Genomic DNA, 24762 nt, shown 5'->3' on the forward strand with positions numbered 1-24762 from the left:
TTCTATGTTATTGTATTAGATGTTATTGTATTGTATTCGATGTTATTGTATTGTATTCTATGTTATTGTATTGTATTCTATGTTATTGTATTGTATTCTATGTTATTGTATTCTATGTTATTGTATTCTATGTTATTGTATTGTATTCTATGTTATTGTATTAGATGTTATTGTATTCTATGTTATTGTATTCTATGTTATTGTATTGTATGTTATTGTATTCTATGTTATTGTATTGTATTCTATGTTATTGTATTCTATGTTATTGTATTCTATGTTATTGTATTCTATGTTATTGTATTAGATGTTATTATGAACTCATGTGTGTCTGTGTGATGCTGAAACAGCTGAACTCCTCTCGTCTTCACCGTGACCTTCCTGCTGATAGAAGATGCTGTGCAAAGCATTGTGGGTCAGAGAAGCCAGGAGAGCATGCTGCCAGTACAACATCCTGGTACTTTAGACAGGAGAGCATGCTGCCAGTACAACATCCTGGTACTTTAGACAGGAGAGCATGCTGCCAGTACAACATCCTGGTACTTTAGACAGGAGAGCATGCTGCCAGTACAACATCCTGGTACTTTAGACAGGAGAGCATGCTGCCAGTACAACATCCTGGTACTTTAGACAGGAGAACATGCTGACAGTACAACATCCTGGTACTTCTGACATCCAGGTTACATCTCTACAGTCAGAGACAGTAAGGAGAAGGGCTTACCAGGAGACAAGACAGCACACAGCAGACAACAGACAGCTAGGGGAGAGCGAGCACCGAAGACACTGTCTGACAGAGAGAGAGAGAGAGAGAGAGAGAGAGAGAGAGGGAGGGAGAGAGAGAGGAGGGAGAGAAAGAGGAGGGAGAGAGAGAGAGAGAGAGAAAGAGAAAGAGAGAAAGAGGGGGAGGGAGAGAGAGATGGAGGGACAGAGAGAGAGAGAGAGAGGTAGGGACAGAGAGAGAGAGAGAGGTAGGGACAGAGAGAGAGAGAGAGAGAGAGAGAGAGAGAGAGAGAGAGAAAGAGAGGAGAGAGAGATGGAGGGACAGAGAGAGAGAGAGGTAGGACAGGAGAGAGAGAGAGAGAGAGAGAGAGGACAGAGAGAGAGAGAGAGAGAGAGAGAGAGGTAGGGACAGAGAGAGAGAGACAGAGAGAGAGAGAGAGAGAGAGGTAGGGACAGAGAGAGAGAGACAGAGAGAGAGAGAGAGAGAGAGAGTTAACAGCCAATAAAAACTGATAAAAGGACAAACTTCACACACACACACACTCTCTCTCTCTCAGTTGTCCAGCTCTCATCTGATGTATATATTGTATCCATACATTCTATGTTATTGTATTGTATTCTATGTTATTGTATTCTATGTTATTGTATTGTATTCTATGTTATTGTATTCTATGTTATTGTATTGTATTCTATGTTATTGTATTGTATTCTATGTTATTGTATTGTATTAGATGTTATTGTATTGTATTAGATGTTATGTTATTGTATTCTATGTTATTGTATTGTATTAGATGTTATTGTATTGTATTCTATGTTATTGTATTGTATTAGATGTTATTGTATTGTATTCTATGTTATTGTATTGTATTCTATGTTATTGTATTAGATGTTATTGTATTGTATTCTATTTTATTGTATTGTATTCTATGTTATTGTATTCTATGTTATTGTATTGTATTCTATGTATTGTATTGTATTAGATGTTATTGTATGTGTATTAGATGTTATTGTATTGTATTAGATGTATGTATTAATTTATGTATTGTATTAAGTTATTGTATTGTATTCTATTGTATTGTATTCTACACATTGTACTGCCATGTAACTGAACGGAAGCAATTGATCACAATGCTTTGCACAGCATCTTCTATCAACAGGAAGGTCCACGAGGTGAAGGCGAGAGGAGGAGTTCCAGCTGTTTCCAGCATCCACCTGAACACATGAGTTCATAATAACTTATCTAATACAATAACATAGAATACAATAACATAGAATACAATAACATAGAATACAATAACATAGAATACAATACAATAACATAGAATATTACAATAACATAGAATACAATAACATAGAATACAATAGCATAGAATACAATAACATCTAATACAATAACATAGAATTACAATACAATAACATAGAATACAATAACATAGAATACAATAACATAGAATACAATACAATAACATAGAATACAATACAATAACATAGAATACAATACAATAACATGAATACAATACAATAACATCTAATACAATAACATAGAGATACAATACAAGCTAACATGAATACAATACAATATTAACATCTAATACAATACAATATTAACATCTAATACAATAGCAGAATACAATGCACAATAGCTTATCAGATACAATACAGTGAACATCCTAATACAATAACTTAGCGAATGGCCTAATAACATCGAATACAATACAATAACATACAATACAACAACATAGAATACAATAACATCTAATACAATACAATAACATACAATACAATAACATAGAATACAATAACATCTAATACAATACAATAACGTGAATACAATAACATGAATACAATACAATAACATCTAATACAATACAATAACATCTAAGTACAATAACATAGAATACAATACAATAACATCGAATACAATACAGTAACATCTAATACAATAACATAGAATACAATACAATAACATCGAATACAATACAATAACATCGAATACAATATAGTAACATCTAATACAATACAATAACATAGAATACAATACAATAACATAGAATACAATAACATCTAATACAATAACATAGAATACAATACAATAACATAGAATACAATACAATAACATAGAATACAATAACATCTAATACAATACAGTAACATCTAATACAATAACATAGAATACAGTAACATCTAATACAATACAATAACATAGAATACAATAACATCTAATACAATACAATAACATCTAATACAATACAATAACATCTAATACAATAACATAGAATACAATAACATACAATACAATAACATAGAATACAATAACATACAATACAATAACATACAATACAATAACATCTAATACAATAATAACATAGAATACAATAACATCTAATACAATACAATAACATAGAATACAATAACATAGAATACAATACAATAACAGAATACAATAACATAGAATACAATACAATAACAGAATACAATAACAAGAATACAATACAATAACATTGAATACAATACAATAACATCTAATACAATAACATAGAATACAATAACATAGAATACAATACAATAACATCTAATACAATACAATAACATCTAATACAATACAATAACATCTAATACAATACAATAACATAGAATACAATAACATCTAATAGAATACAATAACATCTAATAGAATACAATAACATCTAATACAATACAATAACATCTAATACAATACAATAACATAGAATACAATACAATAACATAGAATACAATACAATAACATAGAATACAATACAATAACATCTAATACAATACAATAACATCTAATACAATAACATAGAATACAATACATTAACATAGAATACAATACATTAACATAGAATACAATACAATAACATAGAATACAATACAATAACATCTAATACAATAACATAGAATACAATACAATAACATAGAATACAATAACATAGAATACAATACAATAAAATAGAATACAATACAATAACATCTAATACAATACAATAACATCTAATACAATAACATAGAATACAATACATTAACATAGAATACAATACAATAACATAGAATACAATACAATAACATCTAATACAATACAATAACATAGAATACAATAAATACAATAATACACAATAACATAGAATACAATACAATAACATAGAATACAAATACACACATAGAATACAATACAACAACATAGAATACAATAACATAGAATACAATACAATAATATAGAATACAACTAAATACAATATATACATCAGATGGAACTAAATGTGTGTGTGTGTGTGAAGTTTGTCCTTTTATCAGTTTTTTGGCTGTTAACCTCTCTCTGTCTCTGTCCCCTACTCTGTCCCTACCTCTCTCTCTCCTCTCTCTCTGTCCCTACCTCTGTCTCCTCACTCTCTCTGTCCCTACCTCTCTCTCTCTCTCTCCTCTCTCTCTCTCCCTACCCTCTCTCCCTCCCTCTCTCTCTCCCCTCTCCCTCCTGTCAGACAGTGCCTCGTGCTCGCCTCCCCTAGCTGTCTGCTGTCTGCGGGCTGTCGCGTGCTCCAGGTAAGCCCTTCTCCTTACTGTCTCTGACTGTAGAGATGTAACCTGGATGTCAGAAGTACCAGGATGTTGTACTGTCAGCATGCTCTCCTGTCTAAAGTACCAGGATGTTGTACTGGCAGCATGCTCTCCTGTCTAAAGTACCAGGATGTTGTACTGGCAGCATGCTCTCCTGTCTAAAGTACCAGGATGTTGTACTGTCAGCATGCTCTCCTGTCTAAAGTACCAGGATGTTGTACTGGCAGCATGCTCTCCTGGCTTCTCTGACCCACAATGCTTTGCACAGCATCTTCTATCAGCAGGAAGGTCACGGTGAAGACGAGAGGAGTTCAGCTGTTTCAGCATCACACAGACACACATGATGAGTTCATAATAACATCTAATACAATAACATAGAATACAATAACATAGAATACAATAACATAGAATACAATAACATAGAATACAATACAATAACATAGAATACAATAACATACAATACAATAACATAGAATACAATAACATAGAATACAATAACATAGAATACAATAACATCTAATACAATAACATAGAATACAATACAATAACATAGAATACAATAACATAGAATACAATAACATAGAATACAATACAATAACATAGAATACAATACAATAACATCGAATACAATACAATAACATCTAATACAATAACATAGAATACAATACAATAACATCGAATACAATACAATAACATCTAATACAATAACATCGAATACAATACAATAACATCGAATACAATACAATAACATCTAATACAATAACATAGAATACAATACAATACAGTAACATCTAATACAATAACATAGAATACAATACAATAACATCCAATACAATAACATACAATACAATACAATAACATAGAATACAATAACATCTAATACAATACAATAACATAGAATACAATAACATAGAATACAATAACATCTAATACAATACAATAACATTGAATACAATAACATCTAATACAATACAATAACATAGAATACAATAACATCGAATACAATACAATAACATCTAATACAATACAATAACATCTAATACAATAACATAGAATACAATACAATAACATCGAATACAATACAGTAACATCTAATACAATAACATAGAATACAATACAATAACATCGAATACAATACAATAACATCGAATACAATATAGTAACATCTAATACAATACAATAACATAGAATACAATACAATAACATAGAATACAATAACATCTAATACAATAACATAGAATACAATACAATAACATAGAATACAATACAATAACATAGAATACAATAACATCTAATACAATACAGTAACATCTAATACAATACAGTAACATCTAAAAACAACATAGAATACAGTAACATCTCACACAATAAACATACAACACAACATCTAATACAATACAACATCTAATCATTAACAATACAATAACATACAATACAATAACATACAATACAATAACATAAATACAACAACATATACAACAAACATAAACAAAACATCTAATACAACACAATAACATAGAACACAATAACATAGAATACAACACAATAACAGAATACAATAAACATAGAATACAATACAATAACAGAATACAATAACATAGAATACAACAATAACAACATTGAATACAATACAATAACATCTAATAACAACATAGAACACAATAACATAGAATAAATACAATAACAACAATACAACAACATTAATACAACACAATAACATCATAACACACAAATCAACACAACAACATAGAACAATAACATAGAAACAATAACATAGAATACAACAACATAGAATACAATAACATAGAACAATAACATCAATAGAATACAAAACATCTAATAACACACAACATCATACAATAACACAACATAGAATACAATAAACAACACAGAATACAACACAATAACATAGAACAATACAATAACAACATACAACACAATAACAACATCTAATAATAACATAGAATACAATACATTAACATAGAATACAATACATTAACATAGAACAATACAATAACAACATAGAATACAATACAATAACATCTAATAACAACATAGAATACAAAATAACATAGAATAATAACATAGAAACAATACAATAAAATAGAATCACAACATCTATAACAACATCATACAACATAAATAACACATCAACATAGAATAACACAAAATCAATACATACAACATAGAATACAATACAACAACATCTAATACAATAACAACATAGAAACAATCAATAACAAAAATACAATAACAACATAGAATACAACACAAAACATAGAACACAAACATCACAATACAATAACATCTAATACAATACAAACATCTATACAATAACATGAACAACACATAATTAACACAACATAACATTAATATCAACAATAACAACATCTAACAACATAGATACAATACAAACATACAATACAATAACACAACATACACAATAACATCTACAATAACAGAATAAACACATTAACATAGAACAATACAATAACAACATATAACAACCAACAACACAACAACATAGAATACAATACAACATAAGAACAACACAACAACACACAATCAACATCAACACACAACATCTACAAACATCAATAACACAACATACAATAAACAACATAAAACAATACAACAACATAGAACAACAACACAACATAGAATACAATACAATAACATAGAATACAATAACATAGAATACAATACAATAAAATACAATACAATACAATAGAATACAATACAATAACATTTAATACAATAACATAGAATACAATACATTAACATAGAATACAATACATTAACATCTAATACAATACAATAACATAGAATACAATAACATAACATAGAATACAATAACATAACATCTAATACAATACAATAACATCTAATACAATACAATAACATAGAATACAATACAATAACATAGAATACAATAAAATAACATAGAATACAATACAATAACATAGAATACAATAACATAGAATACAATACAATAACATAGAATACAATAACATAGAATACAATATATACATCAGATGAGAGCTGGACAACTGAGAGAGAGAGAGAGTGTGTGTGTGTGTGTGTCTCTGTGTGTCACACACACACACACACACACACACACACACACACACACACACACACACACAGATTTTAACTCAAAGTGATGCTGACTCATCCAAACAGAAAACAGGAAGTAAGTGTTGCCGACGGCGATGGCTGGCCTTCCTGTAAATGTTAATGTTGCTGTGATCTAATTGGCTGACAGCAGACGGTGCCTCGCAGCGCTCCGATTGGCTCGCTGGGCCTCCCATAGCCTCGGGGCCTGACAGCCAATCAGATTACAGCAGGGCGTCTGGTTAGTGACCTCACGCTGTTACCCCGGTTACGGTCACTCGTGTCACCGGCTTTCAGTCGTCTCTCCGTCTCTCAGAGGAGTCCACCGCGCTTTGGGTCCCTCCGAGGTAAGAACCCAAATATATATATATAATATATATAATATTTAGAATATTTATATATTTAGAATATATATAATATATATAATATTTAGAATATTTATATATTTAGAATATATATAATATATATAATATTTAGAATATTTATATATTTAGAATATATATAATGTTTAGAATATATTTAATGTTTAGAATATATTTAATGTTTAGAATATATTTAATGTTTAGAATATATTTAATGTTTAGAATATATTTAATGTTTAGAATATATATAATATTTAGAATATTTATATATTTAGAATATATATAATATATATAATATTTAGAATATTTATATATTTAGAATATATATAATGTTTAGAATATATTTAATGTTTAGAATATATTTAATATTTAGAATATATATAATGTTTAGAATATATTTAATGTTTAGAATATATATAATATTTAGAATATATATAATATATATATTTTGAATATTTACAATACATAGAATATTTATAATTAGAATATTTAGAATATGTAGAATATATATAATATATATATTTTGAATATTTACAATACATAGAATATTTAGAATATTTAGAATATGTAGAATATTTATATGTAGAATATTTATATAATATATAATATTATATATATATATATATATAATCTCAGGGTTCTTTATCGGTCTGGTTATTTTTAGTTATGGTCAGTGACCCTAACTTATTTGGGGTTATACCTAATTTTTGAGTTAAAATCAGCTTAATGATGAATTATTTAGGCTGCTAGTGAAGATGGGAGACTGGTTGATGTTATAACGTTAGACCTGTTCAGACCCTTTACGCTGAACCAGACCCCCAGAGAGATGTTCAGACCCTTTAACCTGAACCAGACCCCCAGAGAGTAACGTTAGACCTGTTCAGACCCTTTACCCTGAACCAGACCCCCAGAGAGTAATGTTAGACATGTTCAGACCCTTTAACCTGAACCAGACCCCCAGAGAGTAATGTTAGACATGTTCAGACCCTTTAACCTGAACCAGAACCCAGAGAGTAATGTTAGACCTGTTCAGACCCTTTAACCTGAACCAGAACCCAGAGAGTAATGTTAGACATGTTCAGACCCTTTACCCTGAACCAGACCCCCAGAGAGTAATGTTAGACATGTTCAGACCCTTTAACCTGAACCAGAGAGTAATGTTAGACATGTTCAGACCCTTTAACCTGAACCAGAACCCAGAGAGTAATGTTAGACATGTTCAGACCCTTTAACCTGAACCAGAACCCAGAGAGTAATGTTAGACATGTTCAGACCCTTTACCCTGAACCAGACCCCCAGAGAGTAATGTTAGACATGTTCAGACCCTTTAACCTGAACCAGAACCCAGAGAGTAATGTTAGACCTGTTCAGACCCTTTAACCTGAACCAGACCCCCAGAGAGTAATGTTAGACCTGTTCAGACCCTTTAACCTGAACCAGAACCCAGAGAGTAATGTTAATGTTGGCTGTGAGACCACGGTCTGGTTCCAGCACGCTTCACGGGCATTTTGGGGACCCAGAGGACCGCGAAATATTCTGACCTGTTTTCATAGAAGAGAAGCTACTTTAAACTACTTTAAACTACTTTAAACTAATTTAAACTAGTTTAGATATTCTGTCCAATAACCAAGCGGCCGTCTGGTGTGTTGACAGTGTGAACGCAAAAAAATCGGACCGTACCAACTGCCCTTAATGTGCGAATCGGACCGTACCAACTGCCCTTAATGTGCGAATCGGACCGTACCAACTGCCCTTAATGTGTGAATCGGACCGTACCAACTGCCCTTAATGTGCGAATCGGACCGTACCAACTGCCCTTAATGTGCGCATCGGACCGTACCAACTGCCCTTAATGTGTAAATCGGACCGTACCAACTGCCCTTAATGTGTGAATTGGACCGTACCAACTGCCCTTAATGTGTAAATCGGACCGTACCAACTGCCCTTAATGTGTGAATGTGTTTGTTGCAGCCATGGACCACATGAACCACATGAACCACATGGACCACATGAACCACAGCGCCATGGCGGCCGACCACGCCCACCACCAACACGTCACCGTGGCCCCGCCCACAACCGGCCACGACCACGGGGGCGACCACGGGGGGGGAGGGGGGGACGGGGGGGACCACGGAGGACACGGGGGCATGGTGAGTAGGCCTGGGTACCCACACAGGGGCAGTTATAGGGCTAACACATGCTAACATGCTAACGCTGTGGTTGTCTGATACATGCTGTCATAAAGAGGAGCTAACACATGCTAACACGCTAACGCTGTGGTTTTCTGATACATGCTGTCATAAAGAGGAGCTAACACATGCTAACACGCTAACGCTGTGGTTGCCTGATACATGCTGTCATAAAGAGGAGCTAACACATGCTAACACGCTAACGCTGTGGTTGCCTGATATATGGTGTCATAAAGAGGAGCTAACACATGCTAACACGCTAACGCTGTGGTTGCCTGATACATGCTGTCATAAAGAGGAGCTAACATGCTAACACGCTAACGCTGTGGTTGCCTGATATATGGTGTCATAAAGAGGAGCTAACGTGCTAACGCTGTGGTTGCCTGATACATGCTGTCATAAAGAGGAGCTAACACATGCTAACACGCTAACGCTGTGGTTGCCTGATACATGCTGTCATAAAGAGGAGCTAACGTGCTAACGCTGTGGTTGCCTGATACATGCTGTCATAAAGAGGAGCTAACATGCTAACACGCTAACGCTGTGGTTGCTTGATACATGGTGTCATAAAGAGGAGCTAACGTGCTAACGCTGTGGTTGCCTAGGCGATGACCTTCTACTTCGGCTACAACAACGTGGAGCTGCTGTTCACCGGGCTGCTCATCAACTCCCCCGGAGGTACTTCACATTACTACACCGTTACTATATCAGTACTTCACATTACTACACCGTTACTAAATCAGTACTTCACATTACTACACCGTTACTATATCAGTACTTCACATTACTACACCGTTACTAAATCAGTACTTCACATTACTACACCGTTACTATATCAGTACTTCACATTACTACACCGTTACTATATCAGTACTTCACATTCTACACGTACTATATCAGTCTACATTACTACACCGTTACTATATCAGTACCTTCACATTACTACACCTTACTGAATCAGTACCTACATTACTAACCGTTACTATATCAGTACTTCACATTACTACACCTACTAAATCAGTACTTCACATTACTAACCTTACTTATCGTACTTCACATTACTACACCTTACTAAACAGTATCACATTACACCTACTAGTATTCACATACTACACTACTTCTATCACATACTACATTAACTACCAGTACAATTACTAACTTACTATATCGTACTCACATACTAACTTACTATACAGTACTTCACATTACATTACTTAATCCCACATATACACTTACTATATCATCTTCACATTACAACCTTACTTATCAGTACTAAACACCTACTTTCAGTAACATTATATTACTTCATCACATATAACCACTTCAGTACTTCACATACTACACCACTATATCAGACAACTAACCGTCATATCATACCACATCTACCTTACTTATCACTACACCTTACTTATACACTAATAATCTACTACTTACGTACCTCACATAACAAACTAGTACTAAACATACAGACAAATGTCCTCACATTACTACACCGTTACTATATCAGTACCTCACATTACTACACCGTTTCTATATCAGTACCTCACATTACACCGGTATTATATCTGTACTTCACATTACTACACAGTTACATAATCAGTACTTCACATTACTATATATAAATCAGTACTACAATACTATACCATTACTAAATCAGTACTTCACATTACTACACCGTTACTAAATCAGTAACTTCACATTACTACACGTATTAAATCAGTAATCTCACATTACTACACCGTTACTAAATCAGTACCTCACATTACTACACCCGTACTAATCAGTACCTCACATTACTACACTGTACTATATCAGTACCTCACATTACACCGTTACAATCAGTACCTACATTACTACACGTTATACTTATCACATTACTACACCTTACTAACCAGTACTCACATTACTACACCTTACTAAACTTACACATTACTACAATCATACCTAAACATACACATTACTACACCGTTACAACTGTACCTCACATTACTACACGCATTTTATCAGTACCTCATTACTACCACGTTAAATCAGTACCTCACATTACTACACCGTTACTAAATCAGTACCTCACATTACTACACCGTTACTAAATCAGTACCTCACATTACTACACCGTTACTAAATCAGTACCTCACATTACTACACCGTTACTAAATCAGTACCTCACATTACTACACCGTTACTAAATCAGTACCTCACATTACTACACCGTTACTAAATCAGTACTTCACATTACTACACCGTTACTAAATCAGGCTCATATTAATGTATGTTGTTAATGTCTCTCTGTCTCTCTCTCTCTCTCTCTCTCTGTCTCTCTCTCTCTGTCTCTCTCTCTCTCTGTCTCTCTCTCTGTCTCTCTCTCTCTCTGTCTCTCTCTCTCTGTCTCTCTCTCTCCTCTCTCTCTGTCTCTCTCTCTCTGTCTCTCTCTCTGTCTCTCTCTCTCTCTGTGTCTCTCTCTCTCTCTCTCTCTGTCTCTCTCTCTCTCTCTCTCTCTCTCTCTCTCTGTCTCTCTCTGTCTCTCTCTCTCTCTCTGTCTCTCTCTCTCTCTGTCTCTCTCTCTCTCTGTCTCTCTCTCTCTGTCTCTCTCTCTCTCCCTCTCTCTCTGTCTCTCTCTCTGTCTCTCTCTCCCTCTCTCTGTGTCTCTCTCTCTCTCTCTCTCTCTGTCTCTCTCTCTCTCTCTCTCTGTCTCTCTCTCTCTGTGTCTCTCTCTCTCTCTCTCTCTGTCTCTCTCTCTCTCTCTCTCTCTGTCTCTCTCTCTCTCTTTCTCTCTCTCTGTCCCTCTCTCTCTGTCTCTCTCTCTCCCTCTCTCTCTGTCCCTCTCTCTCTGTCTCTCTCTCTCTGTCTCTCTCTCTCTCTCTCTGTCTCTCTCTCCCTCTCTCTCTGTCTCTCTCTCTCTGTCTCTCTCTGTCTCTCTCTCTGTCTCTCTCTCTCTCTGTCTGCCTCTGTGTGCCCCTCCCCCCTCCTCTGGTCCAATCAGAGATGGTGGGGGCGTGTATCGGAGTGTTCCTATTGGCCGTCCTGTACGAGGGGCTGAAGATGGGCCGAGAGTCTCTGCTGCGCCGTAGTCAGGTCAACGTCCGCTACAACTCGATGCCCCTCCCCGGGGCAGATGGTACGGTCCTCATGGAGACGCACAAGACCGTCGGGTACGTGGCTAACGCTAACAACAACATTCAAGGTTCACTACAACTTAGCTTTACCATAGCTGTAGCTTAGCTTTACCATAGCTGTAGCTTAGCTTTACCATAGCTGTAGCTTAGCTTTACCATAGCTGTAGCTTAGCTTTACCATAGCTGTAGCTTAGCTGTAGCTTAGCTTTACCATAGCTGTAGCTTAGCTTTACCATAGCTGTAGCTTAGCTTTACCATAGCTGTAGCTTAGCTTTACCATAGCTGTAGCTTAGCTTTACCATAGCTGTAGCTTAGCTTTACCATAGCTGTAGCTTAGCTTTACTGTAGCTTAGCTTTTTATATCTGTGATATCAGCAGATTGTAGCTTCAGCAGGAAGAACATGCTAACTCTGAAGCTAATACTGTGGCTAGCTGAGTTAAAACACTGACATCTTGTAAAGAACATTATCTAAAATTATTGCTAACACTGATGCTAACACTGATGCTAACAGAGATGCTAACACTGATGCTAACAGAGGTCCTAACACTGATGCTAACAGAGATGCTAACAGAGATCCTAACACTGATGCTAACAGAGATGCTAACAGTAATGCTAAACCCTCATCTCGTCCTCTCAGGCAGCGGATGCTAAGCCCCGCCCACTTCCTGCAGACGCTGCTGCACATCCTGCAGGTGGTGGTCAGCTACTTCCTGATGCTCGTCTTCATGACCTACAACGCCTACCTCTGCATCGCCGTGGCAGCCGGCGCCGGCATGGGCTACTTCCTGTTCAGCTGGCGGAAGGCCGTGGTCGTCGACATCACCGAGCACTGCCACTAGCTAGCGCGCTAGTTAGCATCCGGTCTGAGGGGTCTGATTTCTGCTGATCACAATCAATAAAACGCTAACGTTAGCACGCTAGCCGGCCTGGAACTACAAATCCCAGAGCGTTAGCAGCAATTTGAGTTAGCGCAGAAAACGAGACACTAAACACTAACGTCTGTAGTTAGCCGTTCGTACATACATACACTTGTTGGTGAGTTTTTTAGTTGTTTTTTGTGAACTCCTGTTGGTTGGCGAGCCAGCCAATCACAGCTCAGATCATCTCAGACGGTTCTGATTGGCCAAATCCTGTCAATCGGTCTTATTTCATTTTTAGTGCCAAGATGTTAGCGTCCGTAGCTATTCTGTAGTTAGCATTGTTAGCATCTGATCAATCATAACATTGTAAACATTAGATTATCAGTTATTAGGAATGTGTTCGTTTAGTTTTGATTTATTAAACTTATTAAAACTAACATTTTACTTTGAAATAACAAAATAATCTTCAGACAGTTTATCTTTTAAGACTGTTCACAACATCGTCCTTACATTTCTTTTTTTAAGAACTCCCATTGGCCTGTGAGCCGGCCAATCGGAGCTGAGATGTTTTACAAAAACATCACATTAATTGTCTTTGATTTTCAAAATAAAAAACAAACTTTTTACAGTTTAAAAAAAAATATATCAATCATCACGAAGCCTTGAGTCGCTTCTTAAATCACAAACATTTCATGAATGAAATTCACTAAAATAACTTTTTAACCCGTTTTGTTTTTGTGTTTTTGTGTTTTTGTCGCCACCGTCGGCCTTAACCCCGACACGCCACGCGCTGCCTTAACGTGGCGGGACGTCCTGACGCAGACTGGAGGCCAGTGTTGATCTGGAGGGAAACTTATGAACTGTTTTAGAGTCTGAGACGGAGGTCCAGGGACAGAAGACCGTTAAAGTCAAACTTCTCTAAAGGGTTTCACCCTGGACTCTCTGTCCCCATGTGTCTGATGGGACAACAATCTGAACCTGGTCCAGTATTAAACCAGAACCAGGCTGTAATGTAACCCTACAGGACTAATGTTCAGCAGCAGTTAGAGTCCACTAAAACCCACCAGACTCCATGTAAATAATCAGGACTTTCATCATCGTAAAACACACTTCATTCAAAGTGGACAGAAACTAAATAAAACTACCAAAAGCCGTCTTGGTTCATCTTTCCACTGTTCCAACAATCACCACTCTGGTTTGGTTGAAATAAACCCTTAATTCACCCATTTACATGTGGAGATATGCTGGCTCTATACACGCTAAAAGTCCTGATTATTTACATGGAGTCTGGTGGAGATATGCTGGCTCTATACATGCTAAAAGTCCTGATTATTTACATGGAGTCTGGTGGAGATATGCTGGCTCTAACCACTTAAAGTCCTGATTATTTACATGGAGTCTGGTGGAGATATGCTGGCTCTATACACGCTAAAAGTCCTGATTATTTACATGGAGTCTGGTGGAGATATGCTGGCTCTATACACGCTAAAAGTCCTGATTATTTACATGGAGTCTGGTGGAGATATGCTGGCTCTATACACGCTAAAAGTCCTGATTATTTACATGGAGTCTGGTGGGTTTGTCAGACATGGAGACATTGAGTCCAGGGTGATAAAAAAAAAAAACGAAGTTGTCCTTTAATAATCTTCTGTTTCTGACTAAAATTAACCTCCGTTGATGTCATTGATGATTTCTTGTAGTAGTTTGTTTCTTCTTGTGTTGATTCAGACTGAGAGGTGGGCGGAGCTACACCACTGGACCAATCAGGTTGCAGGGCCAGATTCCCGTTACTGGATGAGAGATTAGTGTCTCTGTGTGAAGTCTCTCTCTCTGTCTGTGAAGGAAACTGTTTATCAGAATATTAAAATGTTTTAATGTCTCAAATGCTGGAATCATTGAAAGAAATCTGAATAAAGTTTATGAAGAAACTCGTCGTCTCGTCTGAAGTCTTTAATATGAGAATAAAATATGTTGGGGGGACATCCAGCAAAGGGCCCACGGGTCATAGTCAAACCCTGGCCGCTGCCAAGGACTTGGCTCTTATTATATTATTATTATTATTATTATAATCATTATTATATTATTATTTCATTATTATATTATTATTTTATTATATTATTATATTAATATATTTTATTATTATATTATTAGTATTATATTATTAGTATTATATTATTAGTATATTATTATTATATTAATTTGTTATTATATTATTATTATAATATTATTAATTTATTATTATTATTATTATTATTACATGTGCGGCATGCTCTCCTGGAGGAGCCAGAGGCCAGAAGCCCCTTTCCACAGTTTTTTAGACCTTTTTGTTCCCTTTTTCTAGTTATTTTTTTCAACAAAAAAAATCTTTGCTTTTTTAAATTTTTTTGCGATCATTTTTTCGAGATTTTTGTTGATTTCTTGGACATTTTTGGCCCTTTTTCAGATTCTTTTTTCGAGTTTTTTTTTATAATGCCCTTTTCCCTCTCCTGGGGGTTAGTTGGAGAGATTTAGTTTTTTTGTCTCAGACTGGAGGAAAGCAGTCTGTCTGTTTATGTCTGTACATTTCTCCTTTATTAAGCATGTCCTTCAAAATAAAATAAAGAATAAAACATAACTATAAATGATTAATTTATTATTATATTATTATGAAAGGACTTCCCCCACATCGGCTTTAAGCTGTTAGCTTCTGACGGACACGCTGTTCTAACTGCTCTTCACTGCTCATTTATTGATGCTAAATGTCATTTAATCACTGTGTAATTGCACAATGCCATACACAGTCCTATATATTATATATATGTTTATTTATCTGTAGTTTTATTGTTTTTTACTGTTTATTTACTTTTTGTTTACTTCCTATATTTAGCTAAAGGTTTATTGTTATTCTTATACTGTATTTTTTTTTACCTCTTTAAGTGTTTTGTACGCTGCTGAAATCTAACGTCCTGCAGGAGTCCTCCCAGAAGGACCAATACAGAGAAGTCTGTTATGTTTTAAGGTTTATATTGTTATATATAGGTATATTGTCTCGACCGCAAAGCTGTCAAAACGTCTTTTTTGACTAATGTACAAACACACACTCGGCCTTCATTGTTTGTATTATTATACAATAAAGAATAATTTATATAATATATAATTTAAATAAAATCAAAAATAAAACTATGAATGGACTTCTTGTTACACTTCACAGTAAAAACAGCACATTTTTCTCATTAAAAACAGATAAGCAATCAAATCAGCACATAAAACCAGCATATTAGAAGCAATTACACACAGTAACAGCAGTAATAACCATCAGGGGAGAAACTAAGCTCACCTGAACAGGTGTGTGATGATGAGTGTCCAGGACAGTCACAGGTGTGTGTGTGTAGTGGTGTAGTGGTGTAGTGACCTCTGTGGACGATTAAATTGAAACTCAAAGTTGTGTTGTGTCTTGAATGCATGAATTGGTCGGGCCATGTGGGATGATGATGTCGCTCTTTGTAGCTGATTGTAGTTGATTCGGAGGTTTAATTTGGCTGAAATCGTTGACATGTGATATGAAAATATGTGACTCTGTAGGATCTGATAACATGGCTCCAGTGCCGTTGACTGTTAAACGTTATGTTAGCGTTGTCGTTCATTGATCGGAGAGCTGTCCATAGTGCTGATTTAGTTAGAGACGACGTGCATCTCCTTCAAATCTCCTTCAAGGTAACACAACTTCTCATTTGCAACTTCTCATTTGCAACGACGACAGTCTGACCTGATCACATTCATACTGGAAGCTGCCCAGTACCACCACAGTCTGACCTGATCACATTCATACCTGGAAGCTGCCCAGTACCACCACAGTCTGATCTGATCACATTCATACTGGAAGCTGCCCAGTACAACCACAGTCTGATCTGATCACATTCATACTGGAAGCTGCCCAGTACCACCACAGTCTGATCTGGACTAACATTCATACTGGAAGCTGCCCAGTACCACCACAGTCTGATCTGATCATTATCTATACTGGAAGCTGCCCAGTACAACCACAGTCTGATCTGATCACATTAATACTGGAAGCTGCCCAGTACCACCACAGTCTGATCTGATCACATTCATACTGGAAGCTGCCCAGTACCACCACAGTCTGATCTGACCACATTCATACCTGGAAGCTGCCCAGTACCACCACAGTCTGATCTGATCACATTCATACCTGGAAGCTGCCCAGTACCACCACAGTCTGATCTGATCACATTCATACTGGAAGCTGCCCAGTACCACCACAGTCTGACCTGATCACATTCATACTGGAAGCTGCCCAGTACAACCACAGTCTGATCTGCTGCCACTGAGCAGCTCCACTGGAGCGGTTGGGGTTAAGGGCCTTGCTCAAGGGCACCTCAGTGGTAGTGATGAGGGAGTCCAGGGGATTGAACCGACGACCTCCCGGTCACAAGCTCGCTTCCTCCTTTCCTCATTCTCTTCCTATCTTCTTCTCATCTTATTCCTCCCCTCTTGCTGCTAATCTAGTATGTTATGCTAAGTATATGCATGAATGTGTCATTGAAACTTCAGGAAGGAGCCAGCCTCACCACATTCCTGGATAAAGTTGATGCAAGACAGCCTTTCCTCCTCTGCACCAGAGAGCAAAAGAAGAACATCCAAAGGTTCTGTATTGTTGTGGACCAGAAAGCTATCCCATGCAAGGCTCAGACATCAGTGGCTGCTTTTGATGTGCTATTCAAAGCTCACTATGTCTTCAGTCTCTCCTATGATGAAGCGCTTTCCACATTCTACACTTTCATCCAAACGACAGTGTACAACATCGATGTTGGAAATGCAAAGGAAACCCCACGGATCAAGGAACTGAGAGCATGACTACTGCAAGACCATTAAAAGGGAAACCAGTTCAGAAAGGTTGGAGCACAGTTAGAAAAACTGTCTGAGTATGTTCACATGTTTTGTTTGTAAAATGCACCACAAAAATTGTTCAGTCCTTTGTCAACATTTAAAATTTCAGCATGGATTATATGCAGCTAAAAACCTTCGTTTGAAATGTGGAGAGCAAGGATGTCCTTCATCTTTTTGTACATACAATGGCTTCAGAAAGCACTTGAACACTGTTCATAATGATGAACCAGTCAATCAGGAAGTGGCCACACAAAGACATTTTGAATTTGAATTTTCTTGTGATCAGCCAACAACCTCTGCTGCATCCATGTTACAGGTTCCTCCTGTTATCACACAGAACACAATTGAAAGAATGTGCGGTTCAATTGTTGCACACTTGCTAACCTCTGGTATTTCTCAAAGCACTGTCCAAACAATAGTTTGTTCAGTGGAGGAAGTTATTAGTGATGTTCAAAGTCAAGCACGAGAAGCAGTTCTCCAAACATTTTCTTCTGAAACCAAAGAGTCAGAAATTCATAAGAAAATAGAGCACAGTTTGAATCAATTAGGTAATCCTTTTTCAACATTTAACACAGAGAGGAAGAGGCAAAAATATTATGAAGAAAAATGGGAAATAGTTGAGCCTAAAGAGTTAGTCCTTGGTGTGAGAATGGATACACGTAGAGATAGAACTACAGGTGCATTTAGTCAAATTCCTGTCACAGACAAGTACACGTATGTCCCCATTTTAGGTACACTGAAATCCATTTTCAAAAACAGTGAAAGCAGAGAGTGCTTCTTACAAGAGAAACACTGCAAAAATGGGGTATATAAAGATATTAATGATGGGTTATATATCAAAACCATCCTCTTCTCAAAACAGAGGCATGCTCTACAGATTTTGCTTTATTATGATGATTTTGAAACTGCTAACCCTTTAGGTTCTAACAAGGGGAACCACAAACTTGGTTGTGTTTATTTTACACTAAAAAATCTCCCACATAAGGTGAACTCTGTACTTATGAATGTGCATCTGGCAACTCTGTTCTATACACAAGATTATGGTTTCGAAGAAATACTAAAGCCTCTAATTGACGATTTGAATATTTTAGAAACAAAAGGAATCCAACTTCCTTTTATTGATGAACCATTGTTTGGCTCTGTAGTTCAAGTCACAGGAGACAATCTTGCTTTAATTGGCTTGCTTGGTTTTGTTGAATCTTTCAGTGCAGCACAATGTTGTAGGTTCTGTCTGACGAACAAGGAAGAAATTCAGTCTGTATTTACTGAGGATAGCCCTGGACTAATTCTACACTCCAAAGAGCTTCATATTGAACATTGCAATGCACTAAGTGAAGATCCTTCTCTACCTGCTGTTTATGGTGTTAAAAAAACTTGTGTTTTCAATACATTACAATATTTTCACAGCACTGACAATTTCACTGTGGATATCATGCATGATTTGTTAGAAGGTATCGTGCAGTATGAGTTAAAGCTATTTTTTCAGTACCTGATCAAAAATGGATAAATATCTTTGAACACATTGTCGGACAGGATATACAGTTTTAATTATGGTCATCTGGAACGTAAAAACAAACCAAGTGGCTTAAAAATTGATGATAACAGCAAGCACTTAGGTTTAAACGCCATTCAGTCATGGTGTATTCTCCGAAATACGCCACTTATCTTTGGTTATGTGGTCAAAAGAAACAACAATCACTGGAACTTAGTTCTCCTCTTGATACAAAGTGTCAATATAGTATTTTCCCGTCCTTACTGATGGCATGATACCTAAAACATTTGATTTGTGACCACCATAACATGTTCAAAACATTGTTCCTTGATAAGAAATTGATTCCCAAACACCACTTAATGATTCATTATCCACGGTGTATCAAAAAAATTGGCCCTCTTATACATATGTGGTGTATGCGATTTGAAGCAAAACACAATTTAAAAAAAAAAGTCTGTTAAAAATTTTAAAAATCTTACAAAATCTCTTGTAAAGCAACACCAGCGTCAACTGGCATTTTACTACGAAAATTATTATTTTAAGCGGTTTCAGATTGGTCCTTTGAAAATGAAAAGCATTGATAGCTTGGAAGGTGGAGAATTACTCATCATTAAACATTAAATTTGGATCCATGTTCAAATGTTTCAACTGCAAGTTGGGTCAGAAATTATGGCACAGAGAACCAGAGTGATTTGTTTGTATGCACTGGAACATCCAATGACCTACCTGTATTCAACAAAATCTGTAATATAATATTACATGAACAGCGTGCTTTAATTATAGCCTCTGCTGGTGATACATTTTATTTCGATGAACACTTTCATGCATACTGTATACGGGAACAAAGTAATGGACATGCTTTGATTTTTGTTGACCAGTTAACTTACTTTAGACCATTTCAAAAGCAATACTCTAATGAGAGTGAAAGGACATATATTGTTCCATATTGTTACATTTTTTAATGTAATTTCAGTTTTTTGTGGTGCAAGTATTTAAATAAATGTTTATTTGTAAAACATAAGATATGTCCACCTTTATTTCAGCAAACTTTAAAAAAAAAAAAAATACCAGAAGAGGGGGGGATACCACCTTGTGGTGGGTTTGGGGGTGGGGGGGGGTTGGGAAAAAAAAAGCCCCGGGAGAAAGAAAAAAAACAAAAAAATGGTGAAAAAAAAAAAAAAGGGGGGGTTTTTATAATTTTATATTTAAAACCCCAAAGAGTCAAAAATGACACCAAAGCAGAGTTAAAGTACCAACACTCCAAAAAGAGTTAAATTAACACTTGTGGTGTGGACCCATATAGACACTTTAAAAGGGTTGAAATTAAATCTGACAGTGTTAATTTGGGTATGCTGATTTTGCTGTTTAGAGCCCGCCTCAACTGTTGTGATTGGTGTAGAGCCCTCCTCAACTGTTGTGATTGGTGTAGAGCCCTCCTCAATTGTTGTGATTGGTGTAGAGCCCTCCTCAACGGTTGTGATTGGTGTAGAGCCCTCCTCAACGGTTGTGATTGGTGTAGAGTCCGCCTCAACTGTTGTGATTGGTGTAGAGCCCTCCTCAATTGTTGTGATTGGTGTAGAGCCCTCCTCAACGGTTGTGATTGGTGTAGAGCCCTCCTCAACGGTTGTGATTGGTGTAGAGCCCTCCTCAATGGCTGTGATTGGTGTAGAGCCCTCCTCAACGGTTGTGATTGGTGTAGAGCCCTCCTCAACGGTTGTGATTGGTGTAGAGCTCTCCTCAATGGTTGTGATTGGTGTAGAGCCCGCCTCAACGGCTGTGATTGGTGTAGAGCCCGCCTCAACGGCTGTGATTGGTGTAGAGCCCGCCTCAACGGTTGTGATTGGTGTAGAGTCCGCCTCAACGGTTGTGATTGGTGTAGAGCCCGCCTCAACGGTTGTGATTGGTGTAGAGCCCGCCTCAACGGTTGTGATTGGTGTAGAGCCCTCCTCAACGGTTGTGATTGGTGTAGAGTCCTCCTCAATGGCTGTGATTGGTGTAGAGCCCTCCTCAACGGTTGTGATTGGTGTAGAGCCCTCCTCGATGGTTGTGATTGGTGTAGAGCCCTCCTCAACGGTTGTGATTGGTGTAGAGCCCTCCTCGATGGTTGTGATTGGTGTAGAGCCCGCCTCGATGGTTGTGATTGGTGTAGAGTCCGCCTCAACGGTTGTGATTGGTGTAGAGCCCGCCTCAACGGTTGTGATTGGTGTAGAGCCCACCTCAACGGTTGTGATTGGTGTAGAGCCCTCCTCGACGGTTGTGATTGGTGTAGAGCCCTCCTCAACGGTTGTGATTGGTGTAGAGCCCGCCTCAACGGTTGTGATTGGTGTAGAGCCCTCCTCAACGGTTGTGATTGGTGTAGAGCCCTCCCCAACAGTTGTGATTGGTGTAGAGCCCGCCTCAACGGTTGTGATTGGTGTAGGCCCCGCCTCAACGGTTGTGATTGGTGTAGAGCCCTCCCCAACAGTTGTGATTGGTGTAGAGCCCGCCTCAATGGTTGTGATTGGTGTAGGAGCACTCCTCAACGGTTGTGATTGGTGTAGAGTCCGCCTCAACGGTTGTGATTGGTGTAGAGCCCGCCTCAACGGTTGTGATTGGTGTAGAGCCCGCCTCAACGGTTGTGATTGGTGTAGAGCCCTCCTCAACGGTTGTGATTGGTGTAGAGTCCTCCCCAACGGTTGTGATTGGTGTAGAGTCCTCCTCAATGGCTGTGATTGGTGTAGAGCCCTCCTCAACGGTTGTGATTGGTGTAGAGCCCTCCTCGATGGTTGTGATTGGTGTAGAGCCCGCCTCGATGGTTGTGATTGGTGTAGAGTCCGCCTCAACGGTTGTGATTGGTGTAGAGCCCGCCTCAACGGTTGTGATTGGTGTAGAGCCCACCTCAACGGTTGTGATTGGTGTAGAGCCCGCCTCAACGGTTGTGATTGGTGTAGAGCCCACCTCAACGGTTGTGATTGGTGTAGAGCCCTCCTCAACGGTTGTGATTGGTGTAGAGCCCTCCTCAACGGTTGTGATTGGTGTAGAGCCCTCCTCAACGGTTGTGATTGGTGTAGAGCCCTCCTCAACGGTTGTGATTGGTGTAGAGCCCTCCCCAACGGTTGTGATTGGTGTAGAGCCCGCCTCAACGGTTGTGATTGGTGTAGAGCCCTCCCCAACGGTTGTGATTGGTGTAGAGCCCTCCCCAACGGTTGTGATTGGTGTAGAGCCCGCCTCAACGGTTGTGATTGGTGTAGAGCCCTCCTCAACGGTTGTGATTGGTGTAGAGCCCTCCCCAACGGTTGTGATTGGTGTAGAGCCCTCCTCAACGGTTGTGATTGGTGTAGAGCACTCCTCAACAGTTGTGATTGGTGTAGAGCCCGCCTCAACGGTTGTGATTGGTGTAGAGCCCGCCTCAACGGTTGTGATTGGTGTAGAGCCCTCCCCAACAGTTGTGATTGGTGTAGAGCCCGCCTCAACGGTTGTGATTGGTGTAGGAGCACTCCTCAACGGTTGTGATTGGTGTAGAGCCCGCCTCAACAGTTGTGATTGGTGTAGGAGCCCTCCCAACGGTTGTGATTGGTGTAGAGCCCGCCTAGCGGTTGTGATTGGTGTAGGAGCACTCCTCAACGGTTGTGATTGGTGTAGAGCCCTCCTCAACGGTTGTGATTGGTGTAGGAGCACTCCTCAACAGTTGTGATTGGTGTAGAGCCCTCCCCAACAGTTGTGATTGGTGTAGAGCCCGCCTCAACGGTTGTGATTGGTGTAGGAGCACTCCTCAACGGTTGTGATTGGTGTAGAGCCCTCCTCAACAGTTGTGATTGGTGTAGGAGCCCTCCCCAACAGTTGTGATTGGTGTAGAGCCCGCCTCAACGGTTGTGATTGGTGTAGGAGCACTCCTCAACGGTTGTGATTGGTGTAGAGCCCTCCTCAACGGTTGTGATTGGTGTAGGAGCACTCCTCAACGGTTGTGATTGGTGTAGAGCCCTCCCCAACAGTTGTGATTGGTGTAGCGTCCTCCCCAACGGTTGTGATTGGTGTAGCGTCCTCCCCAACGGTTGTGATTGGTGTAGCGTCCTCCCCAACGGTTGTGATTGGTGTAGTAGTTCTGTGGCCTGTGAGGCCAGCCTGGATGCTGAATATTGCTTGTGTGGATCTGGAGCTGCTGAATATCAAGCGCAGGAATAAGACAGTAGACATAGTTCAAGAATACTACAACTATAGAGATAGAAACTATGGTGATTATGTACAGTTGTTTACTGATGGCTTGATTTACTGACAGGAGCAACGGGGGCTGCAGTGGTGATTCCCAGTTATCAGACTGGAGTCAGTAGGAGAACTTCAGATTATTTAAGTGTGTATGCAGTTGAAATGATTGGCCTTCTATTAGCTGTACGATGGGTGGAGGAGGTGATGGTGCCCAATGTACTCATTTGTAGTGACTCAGTGTCAGCGCTGTCGAGTCTCAAATCAGGATC

General features: G+C 37.9%; 1 protein-coding gene across 2 annotated transcripts; it reads left to right on the plus strand.

The window, feature by feature from the left end:
* The first annotated feature begins 7549 nt into the window (after positions 1 to 7549).
* slc31a1 (solute carrier family 31 member 1) lies at positions 7550 to 15035 on the plus strand. 2 transcript variants are annotated; one of them, XM_039779572.1, is made up of 5 exons: positions 7550 to 7751; positions 9738 to 9916; positions 10561 to 10633; positions 12939 to 13107; positions 13710 to 15035. In XM_039779572.1, exons 2-5 carry the CDS (start codon positions 9740 to 9742, stop codon positions 13909 to 13911), a joined length of 621 nt encoding a protein of 206 aa, XP_039635506.1. In that variant the 5' UTR covers positions 7550 to 7751; positions 9738 to 9739; the 3' UTR covers positions 13912 to 15035. The 2 variants fall into 2 exon arrangements, with proteins under 2 accessions (XP_039635506.1, XP_039635505.1); XM_039779571.1 differs by lacking the exon at positions 7550 to 7751 and having other exon boundaries at positions 9717 to 9916.
* Positions 15036 to 24762: the final 9727 nt, after the last annotated feature.

Source organism: Perca fluviatilis, chromosome 17 (genome assembly GCF_010015445.1).
Source record: "Perca fluviatilis chromosome 17, GENO_Pfluv_1.0, whole genome shotgun sequence".
Classification (NCBI taxonomy): domain Eukaryota; kingdom Metazoa; phylum Chordata; class Actinopteri; order Perciformes; family Percidae; genus Perca; species Perca fluviatilis.